The sequence below is a fragment of the Papio anubis genome, chromosome 8 (assembly GCF_008728515.1).
Source record: "Papio anubis isolate 15944 chromosome 8, Panubis1.0, whole genome shotgun sequence".
In the NCBI taxonomy this organism is placed as follows: domain Eukaryota; kingdom Metazoa; phylum Chordata; class Mammalia; order Primates; family Cercopithecidae; genus Papio; species Papio anubis.
Genome location: NC_044983.1, coordinates 94105984 through 94125143, shown reverse-complemented (window position 1 = coordinate 94125143; position 19160 = coordinate 94105984). Strand labels below are relative to the sequence as shown.

Here is a 19160-nt window from a genome sequence, read left to right as displayed (position 1 = left end):
AACCAACCTTGCATACCAAAGAGAAAGCCTACTTGATTGTGGTGGGTTGGGTTTTTTATGTGCCACTAGATTTGGTTTGCTAATGTTTTGTTGACGACTTTTGCATCAGTGTTCATCAAGGATATTGGCCTAACATTTTCTTTTTTTGTTGTATCTCAGCCAGGTTTTGGTATCAGAATAATGCTGGCTTCATAGAATGAGTTAGGGAGCATTTCCTTCTCAATTTTTTGAAATAGTTTCAGCAGGAATGGTACCACCTCTTCTTTGTATATCTGCTAGAATTCGACCCTGAGTCCGTCTAGTCCTGAGTGTTTTTTTTTTGGATGGTGGGCTATTTATTACTGCCTCAAAGAGAGAGCATAGCTAAAATTTTAAAGGCTGTACTGAGAAGTCTTCCCTGACAGTCTTCTCTTAACCTCCACAATTGGTAGTCTCTACATGTTCTTTTATTGTACTTTAAATTCTTTTTTTTTTTTGCTTATTTGTTTTTCTGTCTTATTTACCTTACATTGGTGCCCAGCAAAATAGCTACTGTTTTTGATTGTAGCTACTACTACATAGAATTATTTATTTGAACAAGTTGTCCTCTTACATGCCATACTTGGTTTTTCTCTTTCTATTTGTGTACCTTTGTTCATGGCCTTTCTCTTTTCTAGAATTTTCTTATCCCTCTTCTCCATCTACATTTTGGAGTTTAAACTTTTCTTTCAAAATCTCATATAAATCCCACTCCCTTCCACAAAGTTCTCTTTGGATGATTCCAATGTTATTTCCTCATTTGAGCTCTTGTAGCATTAAAGTTGTGTTCTATTTAGTTTCTGCTGTCTTGTATTTTCTATCTCTATGTATTTTTTGAATTTGGTATTCTGCCTCTTTGAGATAGGTAAGTTTTCTCATACATCAGTATATGTAGTTTATCCATAATGTACATTATTGCTGATGGTCATTTGTCCCTTTCTAAATCTTCCTGAAGACAGCTTGGCTATAAACATAGTTTATTCTGCTCTGGAAGACATAAGACCACAGTTTAGAAATTAAATTGCTAATATTTTAATTCTATAAATTTAAACAGAAAAAGTTATAATTTTTTTCTCTAGAATTTTCAAAAGCCAGAATGAAAGAAAATTTAAAATAACTCTTTTGGCCTCATTGAAATATAGATTATTTTAGAGTTGATTAATACTTGACTGAATTCAAAATCCTTTAGAAGACTTATATTTAAAATGCTTTAGTTAAAGGGAAAAATTTTCATTTGTTCCTCATGTTAAGTAGTAATTTCTTTGCCAAAATGAAGTCTTATTTTCTTCAGAATCACTCAAAACATTTGGTCCTCTTCTGGTTTGTAATCCTGTTAAATTTCATCCATGAATTAAAGTCTAATTATGCATAGTTGGTGAACTCCAGATATTGAGAATTTGTTGTACAATAGACATTTACTTATTTAACTTATTGGAACATTATGAAATGTTGAAAATACTTTGTATTGAGATTAAGAAAAAAATTTCTTTGGGAATTAACTAAATTTAATTGTTTATGTGTTTTCTTTTAGCCCATATGTTGTAAAGTACTATGGCAGTTATTTTAAGAATACAGACCTCTGGATTGTTATGGAGTACTGTGGCGCTGGCTCTGTCTCAGACATAATTAGATTACGAAACAAGACAGTAAGTATTTTAAAGTAGTTTTGCTAATCTCATTTCTAAAGATTCGTATTTTAGAATCTGACTAGTTGGCATTTTGTTACAAAGAAAATAAAAGCCTGAAAAAAGAAAAGGTTTTAAGTTGTGTAAAGATATCTAGTAGGAGATGTGAGGACCAGCTCACATACCTTTCTGTGACAAATTTAGGAATTACATGATTGTTTAATTTTTTTATTAGAATAATTTTTCTTGTGTCACAGAGAAACTACCATGGTACTTCTCTTCTTCATTTGGAATCAGTGTGTGTGTGTGTGTTGTTTAATAATGTGAGTTTCATAAATTATGGCTAGAATTTTATTTAAAGTTTATAATATTCATGGTATTTATTTATCTTAAATTTTCTATATTATAATTTATGGCTGGTAATATTTGAAGAAATTATATACTTCTGAATTTAAAAAAATATAAAACATTTTTGTATTTATTTTCCCAAATATTCAAGATGTGTGAAAGTGTTAGAAATATTACATATTTCTATAAATTTAGCTTAGTGAAATGTATTGCTTAATGAAAGCTTTTTATGGTTATGTTTTAACTCTTAAGTAGAAGTACTATTTACAAAATTGTTTACTTTAAGCTAGTAATGCATCTAGTTTATTTGGACAATTTTGTATGGACCAAAGTGACCTTTTTTTCTTGAATAAGAAGAGTAATCAGTGAAATAATTTGTAATTGTCTAGCAGTAACATTATTATATGTTGTCAGCCATGTTTCAGTAAAATACATTCAGAAAAAATACTTCAGTCAATTTGTGGTTAACCAGAATCATTTTAAAGTTTGATTTGGGAAGTACACTGTAAGTTTATTTTACTAATTTTTTTTTCCCTGTTAGAGAAAAGAAAGTAAATAGGATTTCTTTTAAGAGAAGTGAAACAGAAGTTGAAATAATCCCTGTTTTGACAAAGTAGATTAAGTGATCTGTGACATTCTAATGATATATTTTAGAATTTCTATGGTGCTTAACTAGCACTTATGTAAATCAGATGACTCTTGAGTGGCAGAACAATGCGTCAATGGAAAGTAATTATATCCCAGTTAGAGAAGAATTTTAATATCATTTCAGGGCTAAACAGTGCATTTGGTATTTAAAGTTATCAAGTAGGAATATGAAGTAAAAGTGTGTGAAATGGAAAATTTTAAACATGTCTATTTTCTTAGTTTTAAGTGTTAATGTTACAATTTTGAGCAGATATGAAGTATTTGATCCAAGAAGTTTAATTCTTGTTGCCAATAATTACAACTGTGAAGGCATACTATAGTTCTTAAAGATAGGTATGGATCAGATCATTATCTTCAGAAAACTCTTTGTCAGTTTTCAAAGAAAAGATTTTATCTGTTCATATTCTTTGTTACAAGACACAGTCCACTGAGCATGTTGGGAAGTCGTACACTTGGAATAGCATAGTTGTTACTCTCACACAACAGGTACCCTGGGTTCTGGGGTGACATAGTAATAGTCTAATTTCCATATATGAAAAGGAGCCCACAGCTGCACAAGAGATTGATCAGGAGCTGTAGGTATATTGTTTCTGAGTGTTGCCTTGATGACAGCTCCTATTAAGTCTCAGAAATATTTGTATCTTTCTTTTCTAGTGCAAGGACATTTTTCTTCATTTATTTATTATTCAAAAAGAGTACCATTATTGTTAAGGTTAATAATATAAAGATATGTAACATTCCGTTTAAAAAGTATTTGGACGTTGTAAGCCTTTGTTCACTGAAGGATACTCTTGATTGTCTGAATTTCAGAAGCATGACTATTACTGACTGACTGGCTTTCAAAAATTTGACTAGTATAACAGTCGTCTTTGATTAAACAGGTGTAAAACTCACTCTAGTAATTGTTTTCATGGTCATGAAACAATCTTTTCCTAAGAATATGGCAATTTGTTTTTAAGAGCTTGTATGGTCTGTTGTTTTTTTGTGATCTGCTTTGTTTTTTTAAATTCTGTATATATTTGAAATAGCACAATGAATTCTTGTTATTTTATATTGCAAATGTTTATATTTACTCATATATTTATGCTTTTTATTGTTCTTTATTTCTTTCTGTATTTCCCAGTTGCCTGAAAAATATCTGTTAGTATTTCCTTATGTGTGGGTATGATGATAATACCTGGGTTTTTTTTGTTTTGTTTTGTTTGTTTTTGTTTTTTTTGGTGAACATGTTGTTATTTTACTTCATGTTTTCTTTTTTCCTTTTTTTGAGACAGGTTTTCGCTCTTTTGCCCAGGCTAGAATGTAGTGGTGTGATCACAGTTCACTGCAACCTTGAACTTCTGGGCTCAAGCGATCCTCCAGCCTTAGCCTCCTGAGTAACTAGGACTTCAGGAGCATGCCATCATGCCTGGCTAATTAAAACAATTTTGTTTTGTAGAGATGGGGTCTGGCTGTATTGCCCAGGCTGGTCTTCAACTCCTGGTCTCAAGCAATTCTCCGGCCTTGGCTTCCCATAGTGCTGGGATGACTGATGTGAGCCACCATGCCTGACCCTCACTTCACTTCTGAACAGTATATTTGCTGGGTAAAGAATTCTAGGTTAGTGATTCCTTTTAGCCTTTTAAAGATATTATCCAGAAATCTTGTATTTTATGTCCCAGAACATAATTTATTTTTATTTTTTGTTTTTCTTTTTGAGACAGGGTCTTGCTCTGTCACTCAGGCTCTAGTGCAGTGGTGTGATCATGGCTAACTATAGCCTTGACCTCCTGGGCTCAAGTGATCTTCCCACTTCAGCCTCCTGAGTAGCTGGAACCATGGTCATGTGCCACCATGCCCGGCTAATTTTTTTGATTTTTTGGAGATATAGGGTCTCACTTTGTTGCTTAGGCTCATACCCTAGAACATATTAATTATAGTCTAATTCTGTCTGCTAATCTTTAAATGTTAATCTCCTTTGTGTCTCTATTTTATATTGTTTCTCTTGTTTTTTATTGTTTTTGTCTATGCCTTGTGATCTTTGATAGAGTGCTGGACATTGCATAAAACGTGATAGAGGTTATTTGAACTTCTGAATGTTGATGTATTTTACTTAAGGTTTTTGTTTGTTTCTATCTGGTGACTAGAACTAGCAATCCTAGATCACTTTAATTCAATTAGGGTTAGAGATAATTTGAATCTGGGCTTTAGTACAGTTATGTGTTACATAATGATGTTTCCATCAATGATGGACTGCATATAGAATAGTGGTACCGTAAGATTATAGTATCGTATTTTTACTGTACTTTTTCTATGTTTAGATGTGTTTAGATACACAAATACCATTGTGTTACTGCTGCCTACAGCATTCTGTACAGTAACATGCTATACAGGTGTGTAATCTGGGAGCAATAGGCTATACCATCTAGGTTTGTGTAAACCCACTCTGTGATGTTCACACAATGATGAAACTGCCTAATAATGTCTTTTTTGGAATGTATCCATGTTGTCAGGTGACACATGACTGTACTTTTGAGGGTTGATCCTCCTTTACATTTAGGATATGGTCCTTTGGCATTACAGGGCTTCGCAGTTTCTTGGTAGGTTTTGATTTCCAATCTTTGACCTTCTCATCTTGTAAGTCAGTCAAAAGGTCTGCTCTGCTTCTTAGCCTCTTGGCCTCTGTTCTGTAATTAATAGATGCCTGTTGGAGAAAAGGAGCCCTTATTGCTAGGCTCACCTCTTTCTTTTTCTTTTTTCTAATATTTTGTTTTCATTAGCTTTGTGTCTTCATTAGCCTTAACATAGACTTTTAAATGTATTTTGTCCAGACATTTTAGTTCTTTCAGCAGGAGAGTGGTCTGAATTATCTAGTTTATCATTACCAGAAGTGGAACTCTTTCAAATAATACAAGTTTTGTTATTAGCAGTTGTGTTCTGCTATGAGCAAACACATGCAAAGCTACCCCCAAAGGCTAAGGGAGCTGAGAGGCTGAAGAAAGACGCTGACAAATCCAGTTTCTTATAAAAAACATTTATTACAGACTTACTAACAGAAATAATGTTTTGGGTGGCCAAGAGGTGGTGTATTCCCACATCCACCCTCCCCAAAATATCCTTTATATAGCAAGCTGTTTTGGTAAAACATGTGCAGCTGGTGACACTTTAGACTTTCTTGCTATTCGTGACCACTGGAGAGGTTAGATAAAGATCTTTATGAGGGGTTATCTATGCTACAGGCGTTGTTTGAAGACCTTGCTGCTGGAGCCAAACTCCTGTCATTATGGTGGTTTTGCTTCGAAATGGTGTCACTCTTGTCTTGCAACAGGCTGGTTTTTTACCTACATCTTTAATCTAGCTGGAGTTTATTTCCGTATATGATATGAGATAGGGGTATACAGCACTTCTTTTTTTTTTTTTTTTTTTTTTTTCTGTGTGGAAATCTAATTGTCCTAACACAATTTTCTATCCCTTTTTAACTGGCTTATAAGCCTGTGCTACTAAGGTTATGTATATATTTGGCTCTATATTTGGTCTCTCTGTTATAGCAGAGATTTATTTGCCTGCTTCTGCAACAGAAATATGTTCTTAATTATATGGTGGCATGTTTGATATTTGGGATGCAATTCCCTTGTCTTTGTTTTCCTTGATCTCTCATATATGTTTTATTTATTTATTTATTTATTTATTTATTTTATTATTATTATTATTATTATTATTATTATTATTATTTTTTGAGACGGAGTTTCGTTCTTGTTGCCCAGGCTGGAGTGCAATGGCGTGATCTTGACTCACTGTAGCCTCTGCCTCCCAGGTTCAAGTGATTCTTGTGCCTCAGCCTCCCTAGTAGCTGGGATTATAAGCAGCCGCCACCATACCCACCTAATTTTTATATTTTTAGTAGAGATGGGGTTTCGCCACATTGGCCAGGCTGGTCTCAAACTCCTGACCTGAGGTGGATCCACCTGGTCACCCAAAGTGTTGGGATTACAGGCATGAACCACTGTGCCTGGCCTCATATAAATTTTAGGATAAGTTGTCAAGCTCCACAAAAAGTCTTGCTGGGTTTGTGATTGGAATTAGATTTAACTCATAATTTGTGTTAACTGGTATTTTCCAATCCATGATCATAGAATATCTTTGTGTTCAGTTCTTCTTTTTTGTATTTAAATGTGTTTTTAAATCTCCTTGAAAATTGTTTGGCTGGGTGCGGTAGCTCATGGGTGTAATCCTGGCACTTTTGGAGGCCAAGGCAGGTGGATCTCCTGAGGTCAGGAGTTTGAGACCAGCCTGGCCAACATGGCAAAACTCCGTCTCTACTAAAAATACAAAAAAATTAGCTGGGTGTGGTGGTGGGAGTTTGAGACTAGCCTGGCCTGTGTGGCAAAACCCCGTCTCTACTAAAAATACAAAAAAATTAGCTGGGTCTGGTGGCGGGCGCCTATAATCCTGGCTACTCAGGAGGCTGAGGCAGGAGAATCGCTTGAACCTGCGGGGCAGACGTTGCAGTGAGCTGAGATTGCACTCCAGCCTAGGCAACAGGGTGAAACTCCGTCTCAAAAAAAAAGAGAAAAAAAAAGTATACATTTTAAATTTGATTTGCTTCTAGGAGCTTTGTCATTTTTACTGCTAATATGAATGATCTTTTATTGTTCTTATATTTTCAAGTTGGCTAATGGTAGTATCTAAGAATGCTGTATCTTGTATATTTTTGTTATTCACCATAGCAACTTTTGCCGTTGGTACTCCTCTGACCCTGTTCCTTGATTTTACTAATTAGTCATTTGCTTATTTATTTTCTATCCACGTACCTTTTTTGTAATCCAGTTAATAATCCTGTTTGACATTTTGTATCATTTTTGCCTAGTGCCCCAGTTATTTCTCTTAATCTCTTTTTAGAAGTTTTAACTTGTCCTTGAAACTCATGCTTTGTGTTTGGGGCCTGTTCGTTGCAGTGAGTATTTCAGATACTGGTTTACTAATTTGCTTGCATCTTTTTTTACTCTTGGCCATTTGGGTATGTCAGGTAGAGCCCTTGAATTGACTTTTCTTATTATTATATTCACTTAAACGAATTCATGTATGATCTGTGGATGTAAAACTTTATTGACAACTTTAACCTTTATAAATCTAAAAAAGATGTAAAAACATGATCACTGAAATTATTGTTTTGTACTTATCTTTAAATTGTTAATAAAAACTGTAAAATATAGGTTGAGAACAAGGTTGGATTGGTGCTCAAGTGGACTCATATGGATGTTGCTCTGACAGCATAATCCTGTTCTGATATGAGAGCTTAACTGTATAGTTCCTTTGATTATGTATATACTACATATATCAACCATATTAATAGTAAGCTTTCTCAGAGTAATGGACAGCTTAGAAGTGAGCTTCGTTTATTATAGAGAAGAAACAAAATTATGTGATGATTTAGGGAGTTGACAATGGATTCTAAATTTTTAATTTGTTTTAAGAGTAGTAAGTCTTGGAGGACCACCTAAGTAACGTATTTTTTTTGTGTGTGGAATTGTGCTTGTCTTTGAGAGAAATCTTATTAGGGATAAAGCGTTCTTGATTCTGAATTATTGATGATTGTCTATTTTTGAACAAATGTTTCCTTGAAAACTGAAAATAAAAGGCACAGGAAAGAGCAAGTCCAATTAAGTTACATGTCTTTTAAACAAAACATTTAAGTTCAAATTTTTTAGCCTGATATATAAACAGAGTTTATATATTACCTCCTTTCTACCTGTACAGTTTCATACCTCATCACTGTTTTATCAGGTACTTTCCACTTCAGTGTTACAATGAGAACTGGCTCCTAGAATAAGAACTGGCTTCATATTTTGGTGATGATATGTATGCCCTTGCCTTGTCCTCTGCCCTTCTTTTAGTGTTATCCCTACCCCCAGTCTTTACCTAGTGAACTTGCATCCATGAAGTCCTAGCTGAAAATGTTACCTCTTATTTGAAAATTTGCATATTTTCTCAGGTAGTTTGTTGTCTGTTTAGTAAATCATTGATTAATTAATTGAGTCTTTATTGCATATTCACTCTTACATAAAGAAAGCACGATAAATGCTGTTTTTACCGTGGTGATGATGTTTATTTTGACTATTAGGTAGGCTGTCTTTTCATATTTGTATTGGCTGTTTCATGTTCTTTTTGTGCCTATTCTTTGCTGTTTGTTATTTCTGTTGGCCTTTTTTTTTGGATCCGTTTTATTGCTTGACAGGTGGCTAATAGTTATATGAGTACTTCACATATTTTAAAAGTCATAAAACAAATTATCTGATTGTCAGCGTAGATATTAAAGAAGGACCTTCAAAAGCTGATCTGTACTTTTTCTTTGGGAAACATGTAGGAAAAGATGAAGGCATAGAATTAAGTTGCGGATTAATTAGACATATTCCAGTGGTTGTAACTGAGTCTGAGTTGTAAAGGATAGAGATTTTGTCTATTTAGGTGCTGATTCTTACTCAACATGGGCCAGATCACAGAGTTGGCACCTGAGCTGGTAACGAATTGTGGTAATTAATGGTAGTGGTACTAGAATTAGGAAAAAGGTAAAACTCTCCTGTATTCTAGTGGATGATAAAAGTTTCTCTTGACTCTTCTGGTTACATTATGAGTAAAAATCTATTAGGTTAGTATTCATTGAGTCCTTTTGGTTTTTAAGTATTTGGGGCTTTATAAAATAGTGTATGTGACTTAAATTTCTGATGTTTGTGATCAGACTCACAAACATAGCTCAAGTCCTGGTATCACACACATTCAGTAACTGATTTTTTCACAGTATTTTAAACTATCTTTTAAGTTTGATGAAACTTCTTTGTAGATAATCCAGCTATGGTATCCTATACTTGGGAGTTACATTTAATTAGTCAGCTTTAGTGTTTGGGAGAAGAGTGGTTGCAGTTGCCTTTCTCCTTGAAGAGTAAACTCAAGGAGTAAACTCCTCAAGGACAGGAGTTTTAATATATTCATCTTGAAATATTCCAAGTGCCTAGAATAGCTTTTGGCACCTACAAGCCTTTGATAAATGTTGAGCTGAAACAGCCAATTTTTTGGTTCTTATCCTGTGAATATAAAATTACCCTACCTCTCTATTCAGTGTTATATTTTTGTGGATAAGTTATAATTTCCATGACTACTATTCAGTATTAATAATGTGGATTGCTGAACAGATATGGTCATATACCAAAGACAAGCCATAAAAAGTATGCTTACTAGTAACTTTGGCATGTGTGAAATACCAGAATATGTTTCATTAGTTCTCCGATTTTTACAAAAGTTATATATGTATCTATGTTTAATTTTTTGCTTAATTTTAAAAATGTGTATATTGATAATTTTAACCATAGGCTTGCTGTATGTAACTCATGAAAAAGCTTTTTGTTGTTGTTGTGTGAGGTGGTAATATAAGCATTTTTTTTTTTGAGGAGTCAAGTGTTTTCAAGTTTAAAAAGAATAAAAGTTTAGTATATTTGTGGTAATGAGTTTTGAAGGTTTCCCGTGAGGAAATTTTTAAAAAACCAACTTATATTATATTAAATGCCATTAAACATCTCGAAACATTTATGCATTTCAAACATATACTACAGAGTAGAAATGCATAACTCTGTGAAATTGAAGCTCTTAAAAGATAGGTTAGATTTTTGATTAGAGGCTTTCCAAATAATCTTTACATAGTTGTAAAGCTATGTCTTGACATATGGAAGAAATAGAGTCTATGTTTTAGATGTTTATTGTGTACTTAAAAACATTCTAAGAAAATGCCTAAGGTAATTCTCTCCCATTTAGGCCCATTTTTTGATTTGACTACTTGTTTTCATTCAACCTAGTACAGTAGAAATGGCATGAACCCAGGCTTTCAGCAATATAGGTTTTAGTTTTGGTTCTTCTACAGACTAGTTTTATGGTCTGGAGCAAATCATTTAACTGAGAAGGACTTCAGTGTCCTCATCTGTTAAATAATAAGTAACATTTGCATAGTGCTTTACATTTTACTTGGCAGTTGATATGGTTTAGCTCTACGTTCCCACTCAAATCTCATGTTGAATTGTAATCCCCAGTGTTTGGGGAGGGACCTGGTGGGAGGTGATTGGATCATGGGTGCAGATTTCCCCCTGGCTGTTCTTATGATAGTGAGTTCTCATCAGAGTGTGTAGCACTTCCCCCTTCATCCTCTCTCCCGCTCTGCCATGAGAATTCCGTGCTTGCTTCCCCTTTGCCCTTCTGTCACGATTATAAGTCTCCTGAGGCCTCCCCAGCCATGCTTCCTGTACAGCCTGTGGAACTGTGAGTCAGTCAAATCTCTTTTCTTCTAAATTACCCAGTCTCAGGTAATTCTTTATAGCAGTGTGAGAGTGGATGAATACAGCTGTTTTATTTACATTTTGGTTGAGTAGAAAGGTTCAAAACCTATTTATTGATTTAGGCCCAGTGCTGTTCACTAGAGGTACAAATAACTAATAAATGCTGGTGTCTTGCATTCTTCACACATTAGATGAGGTAAGAGGTATGTAAAAAGCCAAATTCTGTTTTGCAAAGAGTTAGAGCTCTTTAGGAGGAAAAAAAGAGGCACACATAGCCTAACAATTTAGAAAAAGTTTCATTGGTGAGAGAATCCATTAGCACAGTGATCCTCGACCTTTTTGGCACCAGGGACTGGTTTCATGGAAGACAATTTTTCTATGGTTGGGGGTGATAGTTTCAGGATGAAACCAGTTCACCTCAGATCATCAGGCATTAGATTCTCATAAGGAGTGCACAACCTAGATTCCTTGCATGCGCAGTTCACAGTAGGGTTTGTTCTCCTATGAGAATCTAATGCTGCTGCTGATCTGACAGGAGGAGGTGGAGCTCAGGCAGTAATGCTCGCCCACCCGCCACTCACCTCCTGCTGTGTGGCCCGGTTCCTAACAGGCCATGGACCAGTACCCAGGGATTGGAGACCCCTGCATTAGCCGATTCTTGAAAGAGTAGGAGTTATTGAATATAAGCTTCAAAAGGGCAGGGATTTTTCTTTTTTTGTTTACTGTTTTATCTTTAGCTTCTAGCACGGGTGCTCAGTAAATATTGAAAGAATGAATGAATAAACGAGTGAGAGGAGAGAAGAGAGGGCAAAGAACATCTTGGAAGAGGAAACAATGATATGCTCAAATTTTATTTCTCTCTCTAAATATCCTAGGTTACCCAAAGGAGAATGTTCCCAGCATGTTGTCTAAGTGGATTTACTTTTCTCACACTTAATCAATTAATTACTCAAAATCATTTCCACATTTTAGGTTGATGGCTCCATTAGGATCATGTTGTTATATAATTTTCTGTTTCCGGGAGTTTTTTCTTTTTTTTGTTATTTTGAGAAAAGCAATGTATGCATCTTTTATCGCTTTGGTAATATCTTTGAGCTTCTTACTCAGTATATTTATTTCCTGGAATGTATGTGATTCTTCTTTGAGATTTTCTTTGGAGCTTCCTGATTTCTTGTTCTAATGTGGACTCATTGCTTTGAGGTCTGCTTTATAGCTGTATCCTTAGAATTTCTTTTCACTTGACTCTTGGGTTAGTGCCACCATTAAAAAAAGGATATTTCCTGTTTTCTTGGTTTTTACCTTTGTTTTGTATTCTTCCTAAACTGTCTTCTTCATGATACAAGAATAAGAGGTCAATTATTGTTTGAGCCTTTGCGTATCTGAAAATGTCTTTATTTTGCTTTTATACTTGGTCCATTGCCTTAGTAGAATTTTACAGTCAAAATAATTTTCTCTCAGAGCTTTGAGACTTTCCTCCATTTATCTTCTAACATCTAGCGTTGATAATGGCTGTCTGAGTCTTATTTATTTGTAGGTTTTTTCCCCCCTCTGGAAATTTCTGAACTTTTCTTTTTATCTTGATGTTTCTGATATTTCACAAGAATGTGCCTACATGTGAGTCCTTTTTATCAGTTATGCTCAGCATTCAGTAGTTCCTTTTAATATATAAACACTTGTCTGTCTTCAGCTTTGGAAAATTTCTGTTTTCTTTATTGAAAGCTTGAATCTCCTGAATTTGTTTTTCCTCTTAGATTTTCCTCTCTTTATGTCTTTTTGCCTTTTGGAGGAGGTGGGATGCTTTATTTTGCTTTATTTCTGACTCTTCTAACTGAACTTTTTATTTCAGCAGTTATATTTTAATTAAAAGAATGCTTACGCTTATTCCTTTTTCGTAACATATTGATGCTGACATGGATAGAAAAGCTTTTGAAATTGCTTTAAGAATAATAAGTTTTTTAAAATAAATGCTATTGTCTGTTTCCTGAATCATTTCTGTTTCTTCTAGGGTTATTGATTTCCTTGTTTTATTTATTCTGGTCTTGCCCTTGGGACTGGAAGGCTGATCAGGTCTCACCGTAAGCAATGCCTTTTCACCGACAGGCATAATAGGGTGAATGGGTTGGGAGCTAGCTTTTAAGGGAAAGGGCCTACAACAGGTTTTTATTGTTTTGAGAAGGAGTCTCGCTCTGTCCCCCAGGCTAGAGTGCGGTGGTGCCATCTCGGCTCACTGAGGGAAAGGGCCTACAACAGGTTTTTATTGAATTTCTTTCTTTTTTTTTGTTTTGAGAAGGAGTCTCGCTCTGTCCCCCAGGCTAGAGTGCGGTGGTGCCATCTCGGCTCACTGCTAGCTCCGCCTCCCAGGTTCACGCCATTCTCCTGCCTCAGCCTCCCGAGTAGCTCGCCTGCCACCACACTCGTCTCATTTTTTTTTAGTAGAGATGGGGTTTCACCGTGTTAGCCAGGATGGTCTCCATCTCCTGACCTCATGATCCGCCCACCTCGGCCTCCCAAAGTGCTGGAATTGCAGGCGTGAGCCACCGTGCCCGGTCCCCTGAATTTCTTCAGAGAGGAACCCTTTCCCCTTTTTTTTGATCTGGGGATAAATGACAGAATTCATGTAATCTGCATGTACATGGGAGCAGGGGCAGACTGGGGACAAGGAGCCAACTGTTGTTCCATTTTCTTTTTTTCAGCTTCCATGAAAAAGTGAACTCCCTTTCACTCTTGCTCTCCCTACCCTATGGTACTAAGCTGGAAGTCCTTCTGGGGTTTACTTGATAGATCACTTCATTGTCTGCTCTTGGCTGTGACCCTGTCCATAGAAATGCTTCCAAATTTATTATATTCACCTGTGCCTTATATATACTTTATATGCTATCATACTGTTAGGAGTTTAAATTAGTACAACTACTTCAAAGAGTAATTTGATAATCTGTTGTTGAATATGTACTCTAGGATCTATCCAGTGGTTTTCCTTCTCCTTCTGTACTTTTGAGAAATCTTGGCACAATTGTTTATTGGGGCTGTGCAAGAGTATTGTCACAACAGAAAACTATTAATAGAAGCATATTTAAATGTCAATCAGCGTTAGTCCCTGGGTTAAAGGATGGTTGTAGTTCTTTCAGTCTTTACACTTTGTAGCTCTTTCGTGAAGCCAGACTCTGGGCGTAGTATTCTGGTTCAAGAGTACCCAGCATCCAGCTGTATAGATGAGAATTACATTAAAATACCACACAGGTGTTTTTTTTGTTTGTTTTTTTTTGTTTTTTTTTTTTTTTTTTTTGAGACAGAGTCTTGCCCTGTTGCTCAGGCTGGAGTGTGGTGGCACTATCTTGGCTTACTGCAACCTCCACTTCCCAGGTTCAAGCAGTTCTTGTGCCTCAGTCTCCCAAGTATCTGAGATTATAGGCATGCACCACCATGCCTAACTAATTTTTATATTTTTAGTAGAGATGGGGTTTCACCATGTTGGCCAGGCTGGTCTTGAACTCCTGACCTCAGGTGATCCATCCACCTCAGCCTCGCAAAGTGCTGGGATTACAGATGTGAGCCACCACACCTGGCCTAAAATGCCACATAGGTTTTATGTCTTAAAAGTTATGTGAACATTCAGTTTAGTATATAAGAGACATTTTCACTATATACCTTTATCAGGATGAGATCTGTTTCTGTAATTTTGGGTGGGTGTGAGGGAATACTAAATAATGGAGAAGAAATTCCAGACTGAAGAGAGCAACTCTTAAATGATTTGTATATTTTCTTGAAGGCTGGTGGTGAACTTGTTTCATAATGAAAATAGTTGAGAAAGTCCAGTTTTCTTTAGTTACCACTGTAAAGGACACATTAAGACTATTCTGCTTGTTAAATTCTCACTGATTGTTACAGTTTTAGAACAGTGGTTCTCAACTCCAGTGACAGACATTTGGTAGATAAAATAACAACAGACATATGTATTACTTTTATGTGCCAGGTACTTTTCTAAATATATTATGTATATTATAGCATTTAATCCTCATAAAGATTGGAGAACTTTATGAAGTAAGAACTATTATTGACCCATTTTCCAGATGAGAAATGGAAACATACAGAGGTTAAATAGTCATATGGAAAGAAAGGATTGGAATTATAGCTGAAGACTAGAATTGAGCTGAGAACATGAAATCTGGAGTCAGACTGCCAGGATTTGAATCCTAGCTCTGCTACATACTACCTCTCTGGACTTGGGCAAGTTTTTAAACTTCTCTGTGACTTAATTTCTTCATCTGATATATGGGATAAGATATGAGTTGTTATGAAGATTACATGCATTTAAAGAATAACACCTGGCACATAAATGGCCCTATATATATTTGCTTTTGACATTGTCATCCTTATCCTGTCATCTCACTTAGTTAGATAAAAGTGTCTTTTGTGTTTTGAACATGATTATCTGTCAGATGCATTTGGGTAGAAGAATGCAGAGAACTAAAGAACCAAGGATAGAATCTTAGTAGTCACCATTGGTACTTTGAATTATTGTTGTTAATGAAGAAAGCATACATTCCATAACACAGACCTCACATTTTTAGGTACGCTGTTAGTTTCTTTTTTCTTTTTTTTTTTTTGAGACGGAGTCTGGCTCTGTCGCCCAGGCTGGAGTGCAGTGGCTGGATCTCGGCTCACTGCAAGCTCCGCCTCCCGGGTTTATGCCATTCTCCTGCCACAGCCTCCCAAAGTAGCTGGGATTACAGGTGTGAGTCACCTCGCCCAGCTCGCCACCATTTGTATTTCTATTAGAAGAAACGGGGTTTCAGCCGGGTTAGCCAGGATGGTCTTGATCTCCTGACCTCGTGATCCGCCCGTCTCGGCCTCCCAAAGTGCTGGGATTACAGGCTTGAGCCACCGCGCCCGGCTAGTTTCTTTAATAGAATCAAATGGTGGCGGCTGGGCGAGGTGACTCACACCTGTAATCCCAGCACTTTGGGAGGCTGAGGCAGGCAGATCTCTTGGAGTCAGGAGTTTGAGACCAGCCTGGCCAACATGGAGAAACCCCATCTCTACTAAAAATACAAAAATTAGCCTGGCGTGTTGGCATGTGCCTGTAATCCCAGCTACTGGGAGACTGAGGCATGAGAATCACTTGAACCCAGGAGGCAGGCAGAGGTTGCAGTGAGCCTAGATCTTGCCATTGTCCTCCCGCATGGGTGACAGAGTGAGACTCCATCTCAATAAACAAACAAATAAATAAGTAAATAACCAAATAAATAAAAGAATCAAGCAGTGGCTATTCAAAATATACTAGCATATTTTATCCAAGTGCCCTTAGAATCAATACCTTGCATGTAATAGCCTTTATGGTAAACATTTGGTTTGTTATATTTTAAAAATATGTATATGTTTTGCCTTGATGTTAAGTGCTTCTTCAAACTTTTTTTTCTTGGTAAGGGCATATGAAGTTCGCATTATTGATTATTAAGATTTATTTGGAGCTTAAAAGCTTGATATATCATTGTTAATAATAGACATATTTTTGATACGTGTGGATTTCTGTTCAATAAAGTGCTCTTTGGGGTTTATATTTGCCTTTGTGTTATTAGACTAATTCATGTTTGACTTTCCTAATCACTTTGTGGCATGTTCCCCCTTTGTGTAATAGATACTGGTTCATACTGCATTTACAACTCCATATATATTGAGTGCTTTTCTGTTGTCTTCTGATCTCTTTTTCAGGAATCTTTTCATGTGGGAAAGGATTTTAAAATGTGTACCCACTGACCATTTTCATAGTAGAGTATCAGTTCTCTTTCTCTGCAGATCAAGGGATTATAAGCAGCTTGTATATATATATATATTTACATATGGTGTAAGTAGTGAAAGCTTTCATTTTGAATCACTAGCTGTGGGGCTTTGTGATAGATTATTAATCTTTTTTTTCCTTGCCAGACATGTGCAATCCAGATTTCATGAAAGACAACCTCTGTTCTCTGCCCTCTTGTATATAATAAAGGTTAAAATATGCTAGTTATTTTTCCTAATGTATGTACTTTGTGTTGAACAGAAGATTTGTGTTTTTTCTGGACAAATTTCATAACTTTTTTATTGTTTATAACCTTGGATATTTTATATTTTCAAGTCTCTGTTTTTTTGGGGGTGGAATGAAATAGATTTGTGAGGGTAGGGGGAGTTAACTGAGCTGCTATGCTGTTTTTCCCAGAGTATTTTCCTCATCCAGGATACCTGGCAGCCCCATTTAATGTATGTATTCTTTATCCTAAGAGAGGAGGAGGGGGCAGGGAGAAGTTTTGGTTAAGAAGTTGGAATATGAAGCTTGATGAATGATCAGATAAAATCTTACATGTAAGCTTAACTATTACTTTTGAGATTTAAGTATTTCAGAAATTGCTACATATTCACCCAAGTTTCTTGAAACCATTGATTTTTCTGTAAGGGGTTTTGGTAACTATTGTGTGAGTTGATAACATGTATGTCATAAAAATGAATGGAAACTGAAACATCTGAGAGTTCTGTAAAATGAGAAATCCAAATGAAAATGAATACAATGACAAACATTTATTAGCTAAGGAAGGTGGTAGTAGGAAAACAAAGGCAGCAGGAGACTTTAAAAAAATGACTGTGCATGTTCCTTTTAAAAGATATGCTTATTCTACTTTTCTTGCCACCAATTATTGTATACCTTTTTGGGGGGGGCAGAAAATAGAAAATAGATCAGACATCTAATGCTGTTACACATCTGAAATAACCTCTAGCATTTCTGGAGTTAGTCAGTGGTTTGTGCTTTATACAAACCTCTTTTCCAAGAACTCCTGTTTGGTATTTACTTCAAGTTTACTGCATCAGTTTCAACTTTTGGTTATAAGTTACAGAAAACCCAGCCTAAGCCAGCTTAAGCCAAAGAGGGAATTTATTTGTTCACATACCCCTCGCTCATTGCAAAGTTAGTTTATGCGTGGCTTGATTCAGGGTGAAAAGAATTACTTGAATTCATGTTTTTGTTCTGATACCTCTTTGTTGGCCTCGTTCACACAAACTCTTCCCTCAGTTACGAGATGTCTGCCAGCAGTTCCCTGGGTTATATCTTTCTATATAGAATCTAGCAGAAAAGAGTGATAATCTTGTGCCTCTGCGTGGGTCATGTGCCCTTCTCTGAGCAAATCATTGTGGCCATTACAATGTGATTTAGCAATGGACTTAGACTTAGATCATGTGTTCAATCCAGAGCTAGGGTAGACTTGACTACTAGAAATACATGGTCTGAGAATGGAGAAGCAGTGATTTCCTAAAGGGAAATCAGAATATGTTTAGCAGGAGAAGGCCAAATGAGTGCTAGACTAGCAAAAAATAATAGATGTTTCTATATATTTACTAAACTGAAAAACAAAACACACCAGGAATAAAAGACAATAATTTAAAAACTCTAAAATAGCTCACAAAATGAATCTTAAACTGTGGAAGATATATCTAGTGACATTGAGTCAAAGCTTTTGGGTCCCCATCTCTTTTTTCCTTCTGTCACAGTAAGGGACAGTAAGGTTGATGTTTCTCAAGGAGCCTGTTCCTGCTAGGTCAGAAGTAAATGTTTGCTATAAGGATTTTCCTGAAAAGTACTCAGTGGAAAGACCCATGGTTCCCTTTAGTCCAGGATGGCTTGAGCCTGATGTTATTTCTGGTGTCCCTGGCCCCTTCTTACAAGGATTTTCTCACTCTGAGTGGGTACTAATGATCAGTGCTGTACTAGAATCTAAGGAGAATGAGTTCTTTTGTGTAGAAAGTGATACTTTTTGCTCCTTATTTGGGGTGTCCCATGAAGTGAGAATGAGTTCTGAGTGTACTTCACACTTGACTCTCACAGTTCCAAGCCACCGCATTAACAGGATATGCATTGTGGGATTAGACCATTAAAATTTTCATAGCAATCATGTGCTGCCACATTGTAATCTCTGATTAAATACAGCATACACGTCACGCTCCATTACATCTTTTCTAAATCTTTTGATTGAATTATAAACAGTTTATGATTTTTCCACATTATAATATAGTCCCCTACATAGACTATCCCTTCTACCTTAACTAAGTAAATTAAGTTTACAAAAGTATTTCCTTGGCTTCCCTTATTGGTAAGTTGCCCAGGTTTCACCTTTGTTGCTATTCTTCTTGGCGTTTCTCCCAGTTCTATTTCCCTTTCCTCAGTCAGGCCCACCTTCATATACTTTATTTTTATATTGTA

At 36.0% G+C, this 19160-nt stretch overlaps 1 protein-coding gene across 3 annotated transcripts in view; it reads left to right on the top strand.

The window, feature by feature from the left end:
- The window catches only part of STK3 (serine/threonine kinase 3), a 339589-nt gene that overhangs the window by 68927 nt on the left and 251502 nt on the right, over nucleotides 1-19160 (top strand). For all 3 annotated transcript variants that reach the window (XM_017962187.3, XM_017962188.3, XM_009213409.4), the window contains one exon: nucleotides 1550-1664. In XM_017962187.3, the coding sequence (XP_017817676.1) occupies nucleotides 1550-1664 (115 nt within the window). The remainder of the gene's footprint in view (nucleotides 1-1549; nucleotides 1665-19160) is intronic.